The sequence below is a fragment of the Rhinolophus sinicus genome, linkage group LG11, assembly GCF_036562045.2.
Source record: "Rhinolophus sinicus isolate RSC01 linkage group LG11, ASM3656204v1, whole genome shotgun sequence".
Lineage (NCBI taxonomy): Eukaryota > Metazoa > Chordata > Mammalia > Chiroptera > Rhinolophidae > Rhinolophus > Rhinolophus sinicus.
Window position 1 is genome coordinate 74,943,253 of NC_133760.1, and position 23,481 is coordinate 74,966,733.

Sequence of the window (23,481 nt, forward strand, 5' to 3'; positions counted from 1 at the left end):
AAACCCAACAACTTTCTTACAAATGGCTTCTTCTCCTTTAAGGATAGACCTATTGGCTTGAACTCTTGCAAACTAAGACTTACCTTCCTCGAGGTAGGACTGGATCTCCTTCAGTGATCTTGCCCTCCAGCCTACCCCCAGCCTCTGCCAACATCATTCACTTGATACAACCCGTCTCTAAAAATTACTAGATTCCTGCCATAATCACAATTCCAAACATCCTTTTAAACACCACGTCTCATATTCCAGCTCACTTTCTCTCATCACAAAACCCCAAAAATCCTCCAGGTCATCGCACCTATAGTCAGTCCATAATTCTGCCACCTTTCACTGACCTTGACCCCACTCTGACCTGACTTACCAACTTAACTAGATTAAATTCCCCAATTAATCATTTCATCATCCCCATGCATAGAATTCAATACCTTTGTCCCCATTCCTTTTCTTATTGTCTAAACCACAGTCCTAATTAAACCTAAAACCCCCCTAAACTTGTCTGCTGTGAGCCATTTAATGTGACTAAAGAAAAAAACAAAGTCATGCTGTCTTGTGTCACTTTCAGTTCATGAAAATCCACCTGAAGTTGGATGGGTGTGGTTCCCAGCAATCCTTAGACATATTTCTGATCCATTCACACTCACACTTGCTTTGACCATTTGTCTTTTTTCAAACCCCTTATTGGCTCGTGACCTGGTTTCTTCATCCACTGAGAAAAGATAATTAATCCAGAGAGAAATTTTACAGACTCCCAGGCCCCACCTCTCTACACCTTGCCAAAAAATATTTCACCTTCTTTCCTGTTCATATCAATGATATGTCCATGTTTCTAGCAAAGGCCAGAACTTCTTGTGTGTCCTAGACCGCATCCTCTGTAGCCTACCCACGGACAGTGCTTCAGCAACCCCTTCTGCCCTGCTTTCTCATGTGTCTTTGAAGTCCCCCTTCTGTTGACTAATTCTTATTAGCATAAATACACGCTAGTATTTGTCCATCCTAAAAACAAACAAGCAAACAAAATTGACCACGCTGCCCCTGCAACCATTGCCTCATTTCTTTCCTTTACAGCAAAACTCCGTGTAGTTGTCTATAATCTCTACAATTTTTCTTCCTCTGTTCTCACTTAAGGCAATTCCCATCATTGCCCTTTGTTCCCATCTATCTCAATCAACATTACTTTAAGTACAATTGATCATGACCTCCATCATGTCAGATCCAGTTGTCATTTCTCAGTTTTCATATTAATCCAGTAGCACTTGACACAGGTTTCAAGGACCCTTGCTTGCTCCTTGAAACACTTTCTTCACTTGGATTCTAAGATATCACACTTCCCTGCTTTGATTCCTCCCTTTCTAACCTTTGTTCTCAGTCTAGTTTGCTGATTCCTCTTCATCTCCAATACAGGAGAGCCCTAGGATTGGTCCATCGATAGCCTCATTTTTTTCTCCAAAATCTTTGGAGTCATCCTTGAATCTTATCTTTTACACCAACATTTAAACTGCCAGTAAAAACCTGTCAACACTAACTACTAAATATATACAGAATCCATTTGATTTCTTCCCCTATCCATATTCCCTTCTGAGTGATCTCATTCAGTGCCATGGCTTTAAATATCATCTGTGTGCTATCAACTCCCAAACTGGGAGTTTCAGTCTGGTTCCCGCTCCTGAACTCCAGACTGGTCTATCCAGTCACCTAGAGATTCTAGAGGCATCTCACACTTCACATGTCTAAACTGACCTCCTGACGTTCCACTGTTGTCATCTTTCTTGCTTAAAGAACAGGTCAGTCCATTCTTCATGTTGCTCAAGTCCAAAGTCTTTGTATCATCCTTGACTTACGGCTCAAAGTCCACATCTAATCAGTTAGTAAAACCTGAGTGCACTACTTCCAACATACATACAGAATTTGACCACAGCTATCAGTGTAGTCCAGGCCAATATCATCTCTCTCCTTGCCATTATTTTAATGTCTTGTAGTAGAATCTTGATTGCTTTCCATGCTTCTTCCCTTGTACAACACCTTCACCCTAGTCTGTTCTAAACCCATCAGACTGAATGATCCAGTTAAAACACCTTCAGATGACGTCAGTTGTCTGCTGAAAAGTCACCAATGATTTCCTAAATCCCTCACAGTTAAAAGCTGAAATTCTTATAATGGACACTAGCCCGAGACAATCTGTGACCCCCTCCCCTCCACACAACCAACTTTTAATCTCTGACCTCAAGTCTTCTGCTTACTTGAGCTCATGTTGCTCCAGCCACGGTGGTTTCTCTGTTTCCTCAACACACGGAGCACGTTTCTGTCTCACAGCCTCTAGCTTTGCTGCCCCCCTTCCCTTTCCTGGAGTGCTCTTCCTGCCACTGTAATGTAAGCTCTCAGAAGGCAGACAGTTTTGAAGGCTTTTTTCCTGGCGAATTTGCAACTCCCAGAACAGGACTTGGCACGCTAAGTGATCTGTAAACATTTATCAAAAGAATGGATAAACATATGAATAAGAACCTCTGTTTCTATATACCTTTTGAATTCTTGAATGCACTTTGAACACACAACTTTTCTTTAACACCATAGAGCAGAGGTAGAAAGCAGGCTGTAATGTTTAATGAGAAACTCAGGGGTGGCAGATGGGAAGGAGAATACAGAACTTCATGTGACACTGGCCCACCAAATGTGACTGTTCTCCCAAACCACAGCCCAGTCCACCTCCATAGGAGCCTTCAGTAGGCAGCTTTCTGGCCATGAGAGGGTCACCATGTGGCAGCGTCAATCCCTTTTCTATCCTCAAGATACTCCTGAGAGCAGAAATCTCCAAAGAACAGTGCATAACACTAAGGTATGGATGGAAAAGGGGCCATATATTAAACCTGACAATCTCAGGAGACTGAAAATAACCACATAGATGGCGTGAGCATAAACAATTTCATAATTAAGTAGGCCCTCGTGGGAAGTCATATCTTTAGCCAAAAGCTTCCTTCATAAAGTTAATCTGTGCCTTTAAGAGGGCCTGTCTGTTGTCTTTTTGCTCCTAAAATGACATCCTTGGAATGTCAATAATCCCTTTTTCCGGACCAGAGCAGGAAAGTACAGAATCCCTCATTACTAGTCTTGTCCTTAGATTAACATTTCTATGCGAACTATTAACTATCCTGTGCCCACCTATATGAAAGAAGTAACCATCTCTCCAATTTTTTCCAATCCCAGAGATTTCCCGCTTTGCTTTCTCCCACCCGCTTAATCTGTCACCAATGGATTTTATGTACCCTTCCTCCTTTGATTCCATGTATAAAATAAGCTGCAAAACGGCCATTTTAAGGAGCATTTTCTCAATCCTTTGAGATTTTGCTTCCCCTCAATTGTCATCAGTTTGGCTCAAATAAACTCTTATAAGTTTTCTCTTAAGCTGGATGGTTTTCATTGACAAAGGGATACAAGAAATAATCCCCTGGGTGAGGAAAGAAAGTATCAGAACTTCTTTGCCCCTATTATTATATCTTCCTTTGAAAATGATTGTATATGTCTGTAGGTTCTGTAATAGACATGATATATTAGAATACTGCCACATGTACACATATATTTAGTATGTCAACAAAATACACACAGAGGCATTTCATTTTTTTTTTGTTTTGCCAATCCCTTCTACTTAATTTAGAGAATACTGCCCTAGTGCATGTCTAAAAGCTCGAGTCCAGGCCCAAGAGACCATTGAATTGCCTGTACCTCTTAAGAAAGACCTGCAACTCAGTCCTTCATTTCCAATTTCAAGATGTATCTTTCATTTGGATGACTGACAATGGAAATATCCACACTGTTTAGGACAATATCCCTTCTACCTAACAGAACAAGCCATCACAATGCAGTAGTCCTACGTCCATATGAGGGATATAAAGACACGTGAAAGGGTTATTTTCTCATGAGCTCCCTCCTATATATTCTATTTGGAACCTGTGTCTCATATTTCTACTACCTTAGTTCAGTCTATTTATCTCTTGCCTAGATTACTACTATGGCCTTTGAAACAGTCTCTGTGCTTTCTCTTAAAACACCATCCAAACAGTGGTGAGCTGGAGTTCACTCATATCATAACCTAGAGACTAAATATTCTGGAACAGTTGGAGGCTTGAAATCAGAAATAGGAGTATTTACATGATGAAAATTGGCAAGAACTACAAATCAAGTCTTTTTCAATACTCTGTAATATTCCTATTCTCAGAAATAAAGAAAGTAAACATTTAGAAAGAATAGTCACTAACATCAACTCTTAGATGATACAAGCAAGATTTATAAACGGGAAAAAATAGCTAAATGAATATGACAGGGAAGTCTCTATGTTTAAATTTATAATAGTTATTTTTCACATTTATTTTTGGTTAATATTTTCCTTTCCTCTTTCCTCATCAGTTTTCATATTTCTACAATTAACATTAATTTTTTTTGCAAAATTTTCATAAAAGTTTAGTGTGAGGAAACTGTCCTGGGAAGTGCAGGAATAGAAATCTCACAAACCAATCGTCTCTCTCTTGTTAAAATAGTTTCTTTGAATTAACTGAAAGTCGATCATTCCTTTTCTAAATTAAGGAATATATTTCTACTATGTCCTATCAATTTTACAAAGACTAGAATTAGGTCCTAATTGTGAACACTGAAAATTAATAATAGCAAAATTACAAGATGATATTCCAACATCAAAATTATCACTTTTCTTATAAGTTTCCTTTTAAAATAGGGAGTTCTCCAAGTGCATTTATCTATTAATTCTTTCATTCATCCATCCGTCAAAAGTGAATTGAGCTCTACTGGGACGTTTACTCCCATCTCTCAGGACTCATCTAGCTACAGACAATTCCTGGCTACGTCTGGTCTGTGTAGGCTGAGAAAACTAAAACGAAAGCGTTGTACTAAGTGCCAACTGAAGGTTTCCCTCTTTCTCTTTAACGCAAAGCATTTCTGAATAATGGTAATTATGCTAGATGATCTCTCAAAGTTTCATTTACAATATTATTAAATGTTAGTTTAGTCATTGGAAATGCCTGCTGTACATACCATGTTTCCCCGAAAATAAGACCTAGCCAGACAATCAGCTCTAATGCGTCTTTTGGAGCAAAAATTAATAGAAGACCTGGTCTTATTTTACTATAATATAAGACTGGGTCTTTATAATATAATATAATATAGTATAATATAATAAATGTAATACCAGGTTTTCTATTAATTTTTGCTCCAAAAGATGCATTAGAGCTGATTGTCTGGCTAGGTCTTATTTTCAGGGAAACAGTATATTTCATGACAAGTTTCGTCTAGTGAGTTTAATGATACTTGGTGTGTAATGGATAGTTCACTGGTCTATTTACACACCCACACTGGTGTTCCTCCCTGTCTTTTCATGGCTCGATAGTGGATTTCTTTTGAGTGTACCATAGTTTATTCACTGAAGGACATCTTGGTTGCTTTCAAGTTTAAGCAATTATGAATAAAGCTGCTATAAACATCCAGGTGCAGGTTTTTGTGTGGACATAAGTTTTCACCTCCTTTGGGTAAATACCTAGGAGTGTGATTCCTGGATTGTATGGTAAGAGTATGTTTAGTTTTGTAAGAAATCTTCAAACTGTCTTCCAAAGTGGCTGCACCGTTTTGCATTCCCACCAACAATGAGTGTGGGTTCCCATTGCTTCACGTCCTCACCAGCATTGGTGTTATCAGTGTTCTGGATTTTGGCCATTGTAATAGGTGTGCAGATCTCGTTGTCTTAATCAACACACGTTAGATGGTAGATAGATAGATAGATGCTTTACTAGGGAATCTTAGAATAAACCTTTGGAATGGAGAAGTGCTCCATGTTCTTGAACAAGGAGACTCATTTATCTAAAATATGTGACCTTTCCCTTATTATGTTAATAATTTCCTATAAACCAAGTCAAAATAATCAAGATTTCAAAAATTAGAATTATTTGTGAGGTCATTCTAGTATACTGTTATGATGATGTTAAGAAAAGTTTTAGAATAAGGTTGAGATTTATGAATTTCCACTAATTAAATATTGTTTTACTGACAGAACAGACAAATGAATGAAATAGAATAGAAAGCCAAGAAACATATCCAAATATATAGGAGAATTAGTACTTGATCACTGGGACCATTTGAGTTAGTAGGGAAAGGCTAACTTACTCGTAAGCGCTGGCCCAGCTCTTTCGTCGTGGACCACACGTGGACTCCAGCTCTTTCAGTTCACACTGAAGTGCTCACCTTTGTTTCCAAAGCATTCTTCCAATTCAGCCAGAACTTTGTGTGGAGCCCAAATCATCACCCAGACCTTCACGCTAGAGTCCCAATGAGAACTCTGTTGTTCTTGCCCACAAAGTAGGGCTGGGACTAGGGCGAGGCAGTGGAACATTTAGGGTACAAATCTAAGAATTGCTTATGGGAACCAGCTGAAGCCATCGGATTCAAATAGTGTTGCAAGAAGAGAATCATCTCCTTTCTCTGCTCTCAGATGGTCTCCTGAGAGCTATGTCCTCTGGAGTTACCTGTGTCCAGCTATGAAAGTTCTATGTCATCTTTCCCCAGAGTAGTGGAGGACTGTTTTCCTTAGAGTCCCACAACTAAGGTTGGCCACTCAGGTCATGAATTAGACATAATAATGAAAATCTCCAATGTGACTTTTGTCTCCACCTCAATTTTAGCAAAGGCAGCCATACTTTTCAAGGTTCAACAGGATTCCTGAATATAAAGGACATAAGTCTCTCAGGTGGGGTTCATTCAAATCCATCCATGTATCCGTGTCCAAGTATAAAAGTTAGTTTCCATTTCCTAAGACACTTAGGGATCAACATGGCAACTAAGCATTACTCTCATAAAGATCATCTTATTTGGAATGTATGTAGAGAAGGAATAGTTTTCAAATCAGACTTGACTTCTGTTAAGTCTCTCCTATTAATATGATTGGCCACAATTCATAGAGACCCTAAAGTTTTTATATGTAATCACCAATATGTCACCTAGTGATTAATAATATATATATATATAACTTTAGTTACAAATGAGGTAGTAGCTGAGCAAATCATGAAATTATAAGCCACAAACAAAAACCACCCAATAATCAATATTAGGATTTAAAACATTTTGTGTAGACACAGACAATAGTTTAGTGGTTACCAGAGGGTAAGGTTGGGGGGAAGGTGGTAGAAGAGGGTAAACAGGGTCAAATATACAATGACAGAAGGAGAACTGACTCTGGGTTGCGAACACACAATGTGATAGATAGATGATGTATTACAGAATTGTACACTTGAAACCCATGTAATTTTACTAACCATTGTCACCCTAATAAATTTTAATTAAAAAAATACATTCTGAAAACTGCAGAATTTTGAAACCTTAGAAGCTATGTAAAAATAAGTCAGCTTGAGAGAGCTAAACACTTTTAAAATAACATTTTAATTTTAAAGATAAATAAAATTAATTTTTAAAAATGTAGCTATCATTATTACCTCTTTCAGATCATTTATTTTAAAATATTATATAAGCCATATTGCAGCACTCTGGCAACTTATATGCTTATGAGTGTTCCTCTTTGTAAAATGCAATTTATTATAATCTATGGCTTTCCATGATGAGGTAAATTAGAGAAACATTAGCTATTTTTTGCATATTTTCAGACATCAAACAGGAACGCTTTATTTTCCTGTCTGCCCCCCACCTACTCTCTCTCTCTCTCTCTCTCTCTCTCTCTCTCTAGTTTTTTATACATGACATAATGCATCGTATCCCCCAGAGATTCCTCCCAACACCCACTCCTGGATAATTTTCCTCTTAATGTATTTCCAATGTAATAACAATTTGGTACCACTTCCATTATATGGTGTTTGTAAAGCCAATATATGGGGAAAATAAAACGTAAAAAACATTTACAGTATAATTGAAAATTACCCTAATGAGAATAGAGAAGGAGCCATATTATATAGTTGGAAGAACACTGGAGTAGAAATATTAGGATGGGATTTTGGTCCTAGTTTTAGCATTATTTGACCTGAGCCACTTCTGGCAAGCAATACAGCTATAAACTAAAAGGATGTTTAAAAAATAAATATGTACAGACAAGATGGAAGTAAAAGGGTATAACAAAAAAAATCAATATAAAAATTGAATGTTTTAAAACTTTTCTAATGCTAACCCCAAGAAAAGATGTCTTGGAGAATAGTTCTCAACTCCTCCACTCACCCAGTGTTGACGTAGGCACAGATGGCATACTCTTAGCTGATGAGAGAGAGAGCTGCTGGAGAAGTCCTATTTTGCCTTTATCCTTTGTGTTATGCAACCTACACAGACTTCAATCTTAACAGAAAAAAAGCTGAGAAAATTCATTCCAAAGTATACCCACTTAAAAAGACACTTTTTTAGTCACTTTAAATCAACCCAAGCCCTGTAAATTACATACAAGCGTACTGAAAGAATTTGACAAGACAACTCATTACCTTGGACAGTAAATCTTTGAGTCAAGTTGATTTGGTTGAGGTACTATAGGTAGATACAAGTTTCGCAGGGACGAGAAGTTTGTTAATATCGTTCCCTGATATATCCACTGCTTCGAGCACAGTCCCTACCATGTATTAATGGCTTGACAAATGTCCCTGACAAAATTCCAAAATCTATTCTTTTTCAAGTTTGTGGACACACAGAAAAGGAAGCTGTGCTCACAAGGAGGCAGCATCAATTCAGGAAGACCAACTAAGCCCAGGTCACACAGCTTCCCCACTATAGAGAAGAGGGAGACCACATCAAAGCATTGGACTAAATTGCACATGAATAATCCCAGGAAACCAGATGCAGATGAAGACATAAATAGCTCTCAATTTGAAGAATTTGTAGCTAGTTAAATGAGAACACTATGCTCTTTAATGGATCACTATCAACCTGGATGGAAATAGCTCTCTCTGCCTTGTCAACATTTTTTTTTTTTTCACTCTTACATGTAAACAGAAAGTAACTTTTATCAAATTTGCCCACAACTCAAAAACTGAGACTACAGCCCAAGTATTTTTTAAAGAGCCCCAAATTAGTAAAATAAAATTTTAAATTAGTAAAAGTAAATTAATAAAATGAGGTATATATAACTATGCAAATTCCAGTTTCAACGCAAAAGACTTCTGAGTTTTCATTTTCCAACTCCATGAGTCAAGAGCATATGATTGCCATAAAACAGATTTAATCTTGCTGCATATTTGTTAAAATTGCCAACTCATTGTGCATACCTTCCACTTACCCTGAAATCCTCATAATTTATATACTCCAGTCTCTTGTAGATATGACAGCCAGTGGGACTCTGAAAAACTAAGGTGACAAGACCCATGTTTATAAAATTTTCACACTGGCTTTTGAATACCGAGAATAATAGCTGTTTATTATTATGCCCCCCAAATCAAATCATACCAAATTTAAAATACAGTCTAATTCATTTGTCACAACCCCGTAAGATAGATATTATTATCCCTGTTTTAAAGGTAAGGATTCTGAGACACGATTAGGGACTCATCCAGGCAGATAACAAATTATACCTTTTAGTAATTCCACACTTTTCTTACTTAGCTATTTATTGAGTATTCCTTTTTGCCCCATTCCAGAACTACTGAACCACAATAAAGACAGTGGGACCCAATAAAGACAGTGGGACCAGCATCTCAGGTAATTATAATAAAAATGGCGCACAATGAAGCTTTGGGAACTACTTTAGATCATCTAGATTTCTTTCAGTCAGACTTTTGATAGTTACTTGAGAGCAGAGATTTTGAGGCTATACTTTCTGCTGATAGGCAGAATTATATAAGCAGTAGAAAGCTCTGGTTGAATTAGAGCGCTTACTCCCAAGTGCGACCTCTTGTAAGGCCCCTAACCCTGTTGAGCCTCAATTTTCCCATACCGAAGTGGTCACTGTTGTAAACTCTTAGCATCACGCTGGGCACGTGATATGCACTGAATAAACATTATCTACTAATTTTGAAGGTGAAGCCTGAGAATACACTATATCGTCATAATATACTACATTAAATATAAAAGTTTTTTATCATACTTATATCTCACACGGTTAAAATTTCAAATTTTAGAAAGGTGTTAAACAGGATGTTTGAGTAAAGTAATTAACAAAAGTTTATCTCTAATATCTCTGCTTCTTCTGGCAACAAGATTTGTAATATTTAAGCCAAAGCTGTCAGCATGTAAGGCCAAGTAATAGTTGAAAACATTGCTTTTAGGTTAAATAAAAGCAACGTTTTCACTATTACTTTAGTGTCTTTTCAGTTAAAAACAAACAAATTAAGTCCTTTTTGCAGTGAATTACCCTATATGTAAAACTTCAATGAAAAATATCTTGACAAGAAAATTTGACTCATTATTAAGCTGGGCTTAGATAAATACCTGAGTCACAAAGCACATAAGTAATTAGATTAAAACTGATTTGAGCCTCTTTATAAATAATAAACAGATTCCAGAATAAAAGTCTCATTAAAGAATATAAAATTGAGACTACATATTAATCATGTTACCACTCATACTTGTGGTTCCCTTAGTCTCTTGCAAAAAGAAATCCAACTGAGTTACGAGCATAAAAACACACCGTGCGCACCCAGGGATAAAGAACCGCATATACCATTTGGTATATTTTCATTCATTTCTCTGACCATTAATAAAGACAACCAATTATATTGGGAATGATTTTTCTGACATCAATCAGGAAAATACATCTTTATAAGGCATTTTAGATTTCAAAAGGACACATGATATAAGAAAGGCATTCCTGTGAGGGAGGGGGACTGCTTTGTTTACTGGTTTATATGTAATTTGTGTTGATACGTCGAGTATGTTGGGAAAACATCTGCCTCTGGACTTCATTTGTACTGTTAGAATACATTTCACTTAGGAATTGGGTGGTCTTTATTCATTATTTGTTTTGGAATTAGTTTACCAATTTAAAATACCATTATTAAAATAATAGTCCCAAATTAACTTGCCTGTTTGCATGTTCATTTTATTACTAAACTGATTACAAAACCTTATAGTACAAAAGCCAAATGTTTATGAATAGCCAATACTAGCTAAACTTCTGCTAATACTCCCAGGGATAGCCCTGAACATCAGAACATTGACCAAATTATTCTGGGTGATGGTGCTACATGACCTTTGAAGAAAACTATCTGAACAGTTCTCTCCTGAACAATTCTTGTTTCTGTGAGTGAATTTTCTTTCGGAAAATGTTTTATTTGTGAACCAAAATCTACCATGTTTAATTATTTTAAAAATTAAAAAATACAAATGAAATTGACCTCTAAGTTCTGAAAGAATCCATTCTGGATTAGCCATCGTCTATTCTTGAGCATGTATTAAGCCAAGGGTCAGCAAGCTATGGCCTGCAGGCCAAGTCCAGCCTGCCACCTGTTATTGTAAATGTTTCATTGGAACACAGCCATGATCATTCATTTACGTATAATCTATGGTTGTTTTCATGCTACAAGAGTTGAGTAGCTGTGGCAGAGACCACATGGTCCTTAGAGCTTAAAATATATACTATCTGCATCTATATCAAAAAAGCTTGCCAACACCTAAACACTTATTAAAAAGAAAGAAAAAACTATTTAAATTTTGTTTTAATTACAAGTCTGTAAATATTTTTTTTCCCTTTTCTTCTCATCACAAAGGTACACACTTTGGCCTACACGAGTTGATGAGATTTTTTGTGGACTAGCCTGGGTATCTACACATTACATATATTGTTTGTATGGATTCTTAAAACATATCATCAACAAATGGTACAAAGGAGTTTTAGAAAACTGCCTATTTGTGGATGAGGGAACTAATCTACTTAATTGATTCATCCAGCTAATCAACCGAATAGGCCTGAAATGCTCTGAGAAACCATGTTTACTTCTTTTGAAATTAGGAGTATGTAATCAGTGTCATATAGAAAGTTGCTGAAAATAGCAAGCACTACCTCAATACAAACTTAAGGTTTACTCACATTTATAAACAACAAAAATCTTTAATGCTAGGAATTCCACAATTCTTAAAATTGAGAGGAAGGATGGCTTTTAAGATTATATGCAATCGATTTTTTCAAATAATATGTAACTTTGTTAGTATTTTTACTTTCCTCAACCACATTTTTACTCACACTTGTAAGGTGTAGGGAGCAACCCCCAGGGCAGTGTGGGAAACGGGCATGGCTCAAAGAACTGTAGAAGACAAGACTTACCTTCCTGTGACGCTCTTAAAATCAGGGAAAAAACACATGGATCCTGCTTGATTTATATAGTACACAAATTTCTTTTTGAGTAGCTTTCCATAAATATTCCAAAAATATCAGAAATTGTTTTCTAAAACTTCTCAAAATAATTAGATTTTTACACTATTTAATAGAAAAATAAAACAAAGGTACCAAACCTATGTAGGCAAAACAATGTTTATTCAAGAAAATGTAAAAATGTTTTAATTTACATATTACAATGAATCCATAGAGTCAAAATTGCACAATTACACATTCATAAAAATCCACACATAATCCTCAGAATAATCAGTTTCTGTACAAAGATTTACAGGTGTTCAATGTATGTAATTCTTCCTCAGTGTGCTACTGAGTTTAGAGGTTCTGCTCGAATGTTCCCCAAATCAAGTGCAGAATCTGTTTCTTCATCAATTTCCCCAATGACTGCACTGCAATTATTAGGGAAAAGAAAAAAAATGAGTTAAAACAATCTAATTTCTAACAAAACTGAAGATAAAGTCAACAGAACTACTTAAGGTGAAAACAAACTCTTCAGGAAGTAGTGAATTGCACATTTAAGTCACAAAACTCAAGACAAAATAATTTGAAGGAAACATTATTACAGGAACCAATATTAAAGGACAGATTTCAGAGGTGGCCGGTTAGCGCAGTTGGTTAGAGTGTGGTGCTCTTAACAAGAAGGTTGCTGGTTCAATCCCTACATGGGCCACTGTGAACTGTGCCCTCCACAACTAGATTGAAACAACTACTTGACTTGGAGCTGATGGGTCCTGGAAAATAAATAAATAAAAGTTTAGAAAAAAGGACAGATTTCATATAGTGTGATTGGATCATGAGTCGGTAAAGGAAAAAGACACTAATGGGATAGATATGGGAAAAAAAAAACCCAAAACTTCCAACCCTATGATTTCAACTCCAGGGACTGAATTAGGGTAGTTGTGAGAGACAAGAGGAAAATCACAAAATCACTACTAAATAAGCAAATAAAATTGTGTTATTTAAGTAACTTCAATGAACTAAATCCATCAATGGTATGTAATTTCTAATTCCTTTTCATAATTTCTCAGTTTACTCAATTTAAATTCAAGACCAAATGTAGTTTTTTATATACAAAGATAATAACAGCAATTGGTACTGAAGTATCTAACAAATGGTTTTTTCATGTGATTGGCTAGAGTTAAAGCCAGTAAAATTTTCCTTGATTTAAAACAAACCTAATTTCATTAATTAATTTCATTAATACCATACTAAGTGACCAAGGTCACTGTTACATCCAGACCACGGGACATGAATGAAACATTCCACAAATATTTGGTTGTCTAAATTTGTCTGGTTTTAACAGGAAATTCTATACATGAATACTCTTAATACTGAATTTCCCCAATTTTGCTTTAAACTGTATAAAGCCTTCAGTTCTCTAATTATGGAAAGTATCAAACTCTGGGGGAACATAATAAATTTTCTCAATATAAACAAACTGAAGATCTTAATGGCACCCTTAAAATTTAGCATCATTTGAAATCCTTAAGGAAGATAGTGAAGTGCTGATAAATGTTTTGTTTTTTAAAAGCTTGTAAGAGTTTATTTGAGTCAAACTGACAATTGCTGGGAAGCAAAATCTCAACGGATGGAGAAAATGCTCCAGTAAATGTTTTAAAATAAGCTCTCCAAAGAAAAATAGGGGGCTGGTTTGCAGTGTTTACTAACATCCATAGTGCAAATTCTCCCACTATGACCGATTTCAAGCTACCAACAAGACATCAATCAACCAGCTTGCAAAATTCTTGAATATATAACCATCTGTTTTCGTAAGCTGGCTTCAGCAAACTACTGAGTCTATAGCAAAGTTTTAAATTTTTAAAAATTGCAGTTAAAAAATACATTGTGTTTTTTTGTTCTTGTTTAAATTAAAGTAGGAGTAATCTTCTTAACATCAGTTATTATGCAGAGCCCCAATATAAACAATTAGTGTTGCTTTGGTCAGGGGACCTGGGCCCTACCTGCTCTGCCTTCCTCTGGTTCTTTACAGCTCACTTTATAACTTCACACCTAAAAGTCATCTCCAGAGAATATTTTTATAAACCCCTCATTTTGATTAAAGATGAAATAATTTATCCATCTAAAGATGATTTCTTAAGATAAACAATTCAAATGAATAGCATTCTTATAGATATCTTCTATATCCTATCTGTGTCCCAAAATATGAGATGTTAATGTGTCTTTTGCTGCCTTCCAGCCATGTTTTAATTCTATGCAGTACTCACTAGAAAATTGATTCAACAATCTTCTAGCTGCTTTAACTGCACTCTCGAATACAGTAGCTACTAGTCACATGTGACTATTAAAATTAGTTACGATTAATAAAATTTAAAATTCGGTTCTTCAGTCACTCCAGCCACTTTCCAAGTACTCAGTAGCTATACACAGTTCGTACCTACCAGAGCCGATAATGCAGATATAGCATGTACCCCAAAAAGCTCTATTAATAAGCTTCACTCTACACTGTTGTAGACATTTCTTAAATTGCTACCACTAAAATATACAATATTTCTCAAACTGCCGTATCAGTGTGCCACAAGTTAACTGAGGCCACCGCATAAACATGGAACACGTTAAGTGTGCCAATTATATTTAAAAAATTAAAAGAAAAAACAAGTAATGGATAAGTACTTATTTATAAATTCAGCTATATTATAGAACATGAATTGTTTAAAATTGTTCATACAAGAGATTTCAAAGTAATCTTCAAACGCCAGAGTATATTTACAGTCCTCTGAAACTGAGGGTATTTTGGAAGAACATTCTAAAAAGCTTCTCTAATGAAGTATTTCGTGTAAGGCAGGGCTCTTTCTGGACCTTACCCAGGCCACTTCACTATTAGAAATATGGGCAAATCTCAGTAGATGCAAACCTCTTCTCCATATAGCAAGGCAGTACACCTACAGCACTTAAAAAAGACGTATTTTACTTACACATTGTCACCTCTTACGATGTATAACCCTAGTACCACTTGTTCTACTCCCTGTGAAGAGCTGAACACGCGTTCATGGCTTTCATCCAAAATCAAATTAATGGTCTGGTCAAAACCTTTCAGTGTTCCCTGTGGGGAAAAAAATCAAGAGAAAAAGACAAATATTCGGGTTTACGTGAATGTGTAAATGCAACCACACAACAATTTTAGTTGCTGGGTACTCCAACAGAAGTACCTATTTTAAATATAAGTCCACTGTAAAACAGAATACCTCTTTAGAACTAACAGTATTCATGGGCACAAAACTCATCTCTTGGTTTTTCAGGGGTAAAAAATGACATCACACATCTGACTAGTGCAGAGTTGTTGAGAGTTACAAAGGACACCTATGTACCAGTGTATTCCAAAAAAGTAGCATAAAAGCCCATGTAGTCCAGTCCAAGAGCTAACATTCTAAAGATACAAACTAAAACAAGGGAATTTAAGGAGAAACTACACACACACACACACACACACACACACACACACACGGAACTTCCCTACATACCAGCTATAGCAATGACAGTGTCACTTCATAATACATACTAGGACTCGGCCCTGTGCTACACACACCATATGCATTATCTCAACTAACCTCTACCCTTTGAGGTAGATGTAATCATTCCCACTTCAGAGAAGAAAAATTGAGGCATAGAGAGGTTAAGTCATCTCTTAAGGTTTCCTAGGTAGAAAGTAGCAGAGCTAGGGTCTGACCTACGAAAGACATGTTCAAAGCCAGACCACTCAAGTACTATAATATACTAACTTCTATGAACAAGCAAATATAGTTCCTATTTTTCAGAGATTCTAATGTCCCAAAAAAATGTATAAACATGGCTTGTATTCATCTTTTTTTATCCATACATATTGAGCATTACAATTTTAATACAGTTTTTTTCCTTTCTTAAAATGTGTATACATTTTTTTGGCATCCTCTGTACATGCAACTTCAACTGGTATTAACAGCTAACACTTAAGGAGTACTTTCTGTTTGCCAGAAAGTGTTCCATGGGCCTCACATGTATTTACTTATTTAATCCACCCAATAATGCAATAAGGTAGATACAAACATGACTAATAATTAGAACCAGAACTTGAAGTAAAAATTTAGATAAAGTTTGATGGAAGAATCCCGATTTTGAATAAAGGAAGACATGGGCTTAGCACAACACAGTAACTCAAATGCTATTCAAGTTTCTGAAGAAACATCAACTTATACTGGTCTTGCTTGGTTAAGTCCCTCAAGCTCACTATTAAACTCTTTCATGTTTTGAAAATCAAGATATGTAAAATCAGAATGAAATAAAGAGAAAATGATAACCTAGAATTTGGAAGAGAAACAAAATATGGAGTATTTACTACACTAAACTAGTTAGCAAACAGTTATCACACCCATACATAGGCTCTTGGCTTCATTTTACAAATAATTATTCTATCAAGTGAACCACATATCAAAGAAATACAGAGCTACTGACTCAAAATGCTTTTAAAATAGCTTTCCTTCTGTAACATCAAAATAATTTTCCAATTTATTATTTTTCCTGCTAACAAAAACAGAAAAACTTAAACGTGAGGTTTTCACAAAATCAACTATTTGCAAATATTTGTTAATAGCAAGTCTTTCTCAAAGTGTTAATATAAGATTAATATATTTCAAACTGTCATTATTGCACAAAATATAATGTGAGATGCTTAAAAGAAAACATGATTGTTCTCTTAAAAAGGAAGCAAGGCAACTCCAAGCCTTAGCTTTGGAGTCAAATTCAATTTAAGTCCCAGTTTGGTTCTGCCACATGGGACTTCGGGAAACCGATTCACTTTTCCTGAGCTTGATTCCTAACCTAGAACACGGGTAAAATCTTCCTCAGAGTTGTATGGAAGATTAAGTGACATAATACATGTCATGCCTGATACATAATATAACTTGATCAATGGCAAAGTCTAACACTTTGACTGGTAATAGTCACTTAATGACCCCTGAGAAAGATCACAAGGATTAAACAGAAAACAAACAAAAACAGAAGTGAAGAATGGGAAAATGAAAGATTAAATTATATGAATTCGATACAGTTAGAAAATAGAGAAAGCTTAGCAACCTTAAGACTTTTTTGAAAGCAAATAGCCATATGAATTATGAATGAAGACATAATTAAGCAGCCAAAAATCATGGGATAAATTCCTCAGATCAAGGAACAGGTCAAGAAGAGAATCCAAGATTTTTCTGGAATTAACGGGGATACTGTGATGGAAGAACAAATGAGATGACATAAATTTAGGGTCAATCAACATAATTTGTCCTACAAAAGACAGAGGTCATACAACCTAAGATAGTCAAAGAATATTCATACCATACAAGCCTTAATTGTTCATTATTCTATATATGTAGTATCTAAATCACCAAAAAAGTTTCTAAGAGGCATATACAAAATTTCAAAAGAATTATGATTCATGTAGTGAATATCAGAGCACTAAATGGGGAAGGAAATTAAAAAATGGAAGAGGAAGATAAATATAAAATACAGGCAGGTATCTGCAGACTAGACTAGCCACTCTCTGAGGGCAGCATCTATTACTCTTACTCAGCCCAGCTCCTAGAAGCCTTGTATGTAACTTTCACTCAACATTTAATAATAAAAGAAAATAGGGATCGGCAGCTACTTATCAAAGAAATAACGAGTTGAATCCGAAAACTGTAATGCAGTTATACGTGGTGCCTAGGCATCAGAGATTAGAGGTTTTGCATAAAAATTTACAACCGATAAGCCTCTGAGAAAGCAGATAATGAATATGCCAAATACTTACCACAATCATTCTCCCGTCAGAAGTAATAACAGCAACAGTTCCTGACAACTGATTCAAGGAAAACATTTCTCAGGGAATGCAAACTGAAAACTTAGAACCTGGTAAGGAAGTGGTTTGAATTACTAGAGAAAAGGTGACAGAATTAAGATACAACTATTCAACACAGCCAGTACATTCACAATATAAAAACTTAGTTTCTGTCTTCAATTCCTTGTGATAATCACACAAAAAAGAAGAAAACAGAAAAGGAAAATTCTTTTCTGTGTGGTCAATGCAGCCTGTCTCAAAATAGCTGGGATATCTGGTACTTTTTTACTTAGGAATATTGCAGCTCTAACTTTGAGTAAGACATTCCCCACTTTCTTAGGCCTGTTTCTTTATCTCTAACACGAAAACGGATTAGTGCTGAATTAATGTTGCATGATTTCAAGGGTGTTAAGACACTGTCTTCCAGGGCTTGGCGTCTGGAATTCAAAAGAAAGAAGCTATAACCAGTGTCGTCAGGTAGCACTATGCTTTGCATCTTTAAAAGTCGTAGTGTTTCACTTTTGTCCCAAATTTGTATGTGAGCACAATGCAGTGTTTCTGTCCCGAGACTTTAAAATGTAGCACATGAGGACTTTTAAGACTTCACAGAGGCTTATTTATTTGCCCCTTGTGACGATCCATTGCAACAGCAAGCATTATTTTCATTCTATCAACAAAGAAGTTAAAACTAAAAGGGTAAAGGGACAGAATTTCAACCTGACCATCCTTACTTTTTGCTATCCTCGAACAACGAGCAAAGCCTAAGAATAAAACACGTACATAGATTTACAAGACCATCGTCGCCGCTAGGACTGTTCATTTTATTCCCAAACTTGACCGCACAGGCCCTAGGGAAGTAGTAATGATGAATCAATAGCGGGTTTCTACAGAGACGGGGGAAAGTTCAGAATAATCACATTTTTTAAAGGTTAAAATTAAAAGGCGCCTCGGGCCCGTAGGAGCCGCGGCGGGTTCCAGCCCCGGGCGCGGGACCACTCGGTCCGGATCCTTAACCCCCGCACCAGGGCCAGGCAGTGGCCGCGAGTCCCAGCCGCCCGCCGATCCCGACCCGGGCCTCTGGAGCGCCGGCCTCGCCAGGGCGGACGCGGGCCTCGCCACGCTCCGGCTGGCGCCAGCGGCGGCCACCAAAGGATACGGTTGATATAATTCTCCAGAGCCGACGTCATGGCGCGAGCACCGCCACTGCAGGCAACACTGCAGGTTACCGACTAGCGGAGATAAAACCCACAGCAGCTCGCGCCAACTGGCTGCAGCAAGTATCGCGAGATTTACCGCACCCCAGCCTCCGCGAGTCCTACCGAAAGTAACCAACTGACCGACCGTACCCGTGAGGCCAAGCGGTGACGAGTTTAGTGCGCGTGCGCAGTGCGTTTCCGCTGATTTCCGGCGGGTGATCTCGGAAGCCGAGAGAGGCAAAGGCCAGCGGGATGCAGAAGAAAGGAAGAACCTTACTGAAGGCGGGGTAGGAGGGAGAAAATGAGAGAGCGAGTTTCCTAGCAGAGTGCAAGGCGATGGGGAGAAGTTACTAAGGGAAAACGTTGAGGAGAAGCAGGGAACGCGCAATAAGGTGCCTTCATCACGTGAAGTAGAGATGAGTGCTGTTCCCGTAGGAAATGTAGGTGCGGGGAAGTGGGATCCCTAGTCTTGGAGCCGACATTAGTCTTTTAGAAGCTGAATGGCCTAGGACGAAGTTGCGCATATTGTGACCATATGGTATACATCTCTGGAGAACACACCAGTAAGAAGCATGTTAGCATATTCTGCATTGGCCTCCAAAAATGCACCAACGTGGAGGCGTTGTTTTCACTTATTTAAAAACTGAATCCAAGCAGGAGGAGGTGTGCGAGCCTCCCTGAAAAAACGGCTTTCCTTTTGTCAGGCCACTAGGTGTTCCTGCCCTCAGGGTTAAATTAGTAAATCAAAGGTCTGCTGCACAGCCCTGGACAGGATTGATTAAGGAAGAGTCTTCTAGATAAGCACCAGGCGGGGTCTAGTCCTGGCTCAGCTTGTGAATTGTGTGGGTGTCCTTGTAACATCAACTCACCTGGGCCTGTTTCCTTAGGTGCTTAGATGCTGCGTTAGCTACCATTTTGGGTATTTACAAGTGTTACTAGAAAATGTAACTCATTTTACAGTGGTCCCCTAACTTCAAAAGTTAAAAAAGGATCTATATACAAAATACCAGCGGGAGCTATTTCCTTTTTTACAAAAATCTCTGATTTCAGTTAGGTTTATGATTTCTTAACTGACGAATTGTGGGTTTGAAATATCTCTTGCAATGTCAGCAGTTTTCTTCTGAAAAGTGAAGCTGTTTTCATTACAGCATTCCCACAACATACAGATCACTTCCAAATGGTTAATATTTTACATACTGAAACTTACTCTGACCTGTTTGAAACCACACATAATCAGGAAATAGGTGGTGACTAACCCAGTATTTTCTGGGGGAAAAGTGTAAGTATCTTCCATAAATGAAAATAATGAAGATATTGTGTGATTTCCAAATGTTAGACATTGAACTGAAAAGAAAGCCAAATATTAATTAGTGATAAATGAGGTATCATTAGTAAGGAGTTTAAAAAAAAACTGCCACATTTTAAAAATATATGTAATTTTTCATCTCTTAAAGTATGCTTATGTTTGAAAATGTTTATTAGCATCATATAGTAGCTTATGGAATAATTTCATAATAAATACATTACATTGTAAGTTTATGACCTTGTGTAGTTTCTATTAAATTAATATGCCAGATAAATAACAGATAGACGATGTTTAGAAGTTTGGTCCTTAAAAGTGGAAGAGGGAGGCGGGAGACGGCTTTGAAGTTGGTGGAAGGGGACCACGAGCCAAGGAATGGTTGTCTTTAGCTGGCAACAGCCTTTAGTGAACAGCCAGCAAGAAAACAGGAACCTTGGTCCCACAAAGGCAAATAACTGAATGCTGTCAATAAGCCAAGTGAGCAGGAAGTGGGTTCTCCCTTAGGGCCCCCAGAAAGGAACATATTCTGCCAGCACCTTGATTTTAGCCTAGGGGCAGACCCCTGTCAGACTTCTGACCCGTAGAACTGTAAGATAATAAAGTTTCGTTGTTAAGCCACTAAGTTTGTTACGATGGCAATACAAACTTAGTGGCTTAACAATGAAAACTGCTAGAGATATACAACCTCTTAATTTATTAGTTTCCTGGATTTTGACCAAAGAAAGTCTTTGGGGAAAACAACGGTGCTGTATCTAGGAGATTTGTAGCCTATTTGACAACAGACAACTTAAGTACTATGGCTCGTGACATCTTTCTCTGTGGCACAAAGTCCTATATTCTGAACTTCTCTCTAGAATTCCGTCCACTGTGGAATTGAGGAAAATGTGGGTTTCTTCAACCCAAGTCACTGTTTACTTCATGTGTGTTTCTTATTCATTATACTGTGCTTATAAGGTGATGGCCCCACTGTCAGAGCGAAGAGTGGTGCGTGTTTAACTTTTACTGAAACCCGCAGTCTTCTTGATCAAGAGTCTTCGCTGTATGCTAAGCCTCCATCCCTCCTGTGAACATGTTCCATGGTTCTCCTGAGGTCTTCTCTGGGTTTTATCTTGCCCAAAGTCATTTGTTAGTCAGTGACAGAGCCAGTCTGAACATATACAGTCAAGCTCTACTCATTACACTGCGATTTTAACATTGTTGTCCAAGGGAAATGTCCAATAGAGTGAAGAAATCAAGACCATGATGTAAACATTTGAGGTTATTCAGATGTGGGTACTTAGGAGTCTTCCTTCAGATTCCTGTTTTGGCAGTTTCAAAGAGGCAGATTCAACATTTATCTACCCTGGTGCATTTATTCCCCTTTTCTTCAATATTAGGCATCTGTGTTATTAAACTTCTGTAGCAGGGGTTGGCAAACTAGCCCTCAGTTCAACTTTTTTTGTAAATAAGTTTTAATGGAACACAGCCACACCTATTAATTTATGTGTCATTTATGGCTGCTATTGGGTGTCAATGGCAGAGGTGAATAGTGGTGTCAGATCATATGGCCCACAAAGCCCTTAAATAGTTACTGTCTGGCTCTTTACAGAAAGTCTGCAGACTTCTGTTCTCTAATGTCAACAAATGAGATTTCTAAAGCTTTTATATTCGTGTTACCAAATTGTCCTCTACAAATTTTGCACAACTCACTTTCCCACCCAGAAAGTGAGATAATTCATCATCTCAGCCTCAGGTATTACAATAGTGCCCATTTTTACCAGCTTTGAGATAGAATTCGGTTGCATTTTTCTGAACTTAACAATTTGCACCGTGGATAACAACAACACAAAACAACTATGATTAGACTGAAGAAGAATGTCTTGTTTCCTCCGTCTCTCCCTTCCTATTGAAATTTCAGCCTAGAACTACAGGAAGGTTTTCCAAGTCATTATTCCATGTGACAATAACTCATGCAGTGGGATTTTTCATGCACAAAAATAACGATGATATAAAATAGTGATCTGCATTTTAACATGCAACAGAAAGTGAATTGAAAACCACAAACGTGTCATAAGAATGCAGTGGATTAAAAGAAATACTCAGCAGACAGTTTTTTGGAAACAAAAAGCTGTAATTAAATTAAAGACAACTGTTCATCCAGGATGTTAGTCATCGTTTTCAATTGTTCAGCATCAGAACTCTCTTTTTATTTCTTGAGAAGTCCCTACTTTATGAGTTTTGGTGGGAGGTAGAGGTCTGTGTATCAGGTACTCTTTTTCGTGGTCTTTCTTGCAGCTAGAGAGGCCTAAGATCTGCTTATGTCTACCCCAAACTGAATTGGGTCCTACAGACAACACACTCTGTTGGTCAGAACAGTCGCAGCAAGAGCAAGTCCATAAAGGAGCCATGTCTTTCATGCTGCTGGTGGCACCCAGGGCACGTGGGATTGCCAGCAGTATTGGCACCTGCAAGCTTCAGTCTGTATTGTTTGGCAGTGGTGTCCTCAGGGACTCAGCTTTGCTGTGTGTATGGGACTCACTACATGGCTGTAACTTCTGAATCTTGTTCTCCAGCCTGGCTCCAATTATGGGAGCTGCTCAGTGTCCTTTTACAAATTCCTTTTCTGCTTCAATCAGCTCAAGTTGGCTTCTGATTTCAAGCTGGCAACTAAGAATTTTGACTTAGAAATGTTCTGGAAGTGGAGTGTTAGCAGTGAGCTACAGGGATCTTAAAACACTTTTTTGCTCATTTAGTTTATACATTTTTTAAAACAAAAAATGTTTTAACTAACTCTTTAAACAAGCGTACTTTAAAATTCTACATTTCTATATCATACGTTTATTAATGATAACAAATGTGTAATTTCTGTCAGATAGTATTTTTTTGTGTGCCTTAAATATAT

The 23,481-nt window shown here is 37.2% G+C and overlaps 1 protein-coding gene and 1 pseudogene across 1 annotated transcript; one reads left to right on the plus strand and one right to left on the minus strand.

Moving 5' to 3' along the window:
* Positions 1–12,423: 12,423 nt before the first annotated feature.
* On the minus strand, positions 12,424–19,422 carry LSM8 (LSM8 homolog, U6 small nuclear RNA associated). Its single transcript, XM_019719960.2, has 4 exons — positions 19,258–19,422; positions 18,075–18,115; positions 15,235–15,362; positions 12,424–12,690 (listed from the first exon to the last, which is right to left on the minus strand). The coding sequence occupies exons 1-4, from the start codon at positions 19,286–19,288 to the stop codon at positions 12,600–12,602; spliced, it is 291 nt and encodes a 96-aa protein (XP_019575519.1). The 5' UTR covers positions 19,289–19,422; the 3' UTR covers positions 12,424–12,599.
* Positions 19,423–19,508: 86 nt separating this feature from the next.
* The window catches only part of LOC141567629 (serine/threonine-protein kinase MARK2 pseudogene), a 50,230-nt pseudogene continuing 46,257 nt past the window's right edge, over positions 19,509–23,481 (plus strand).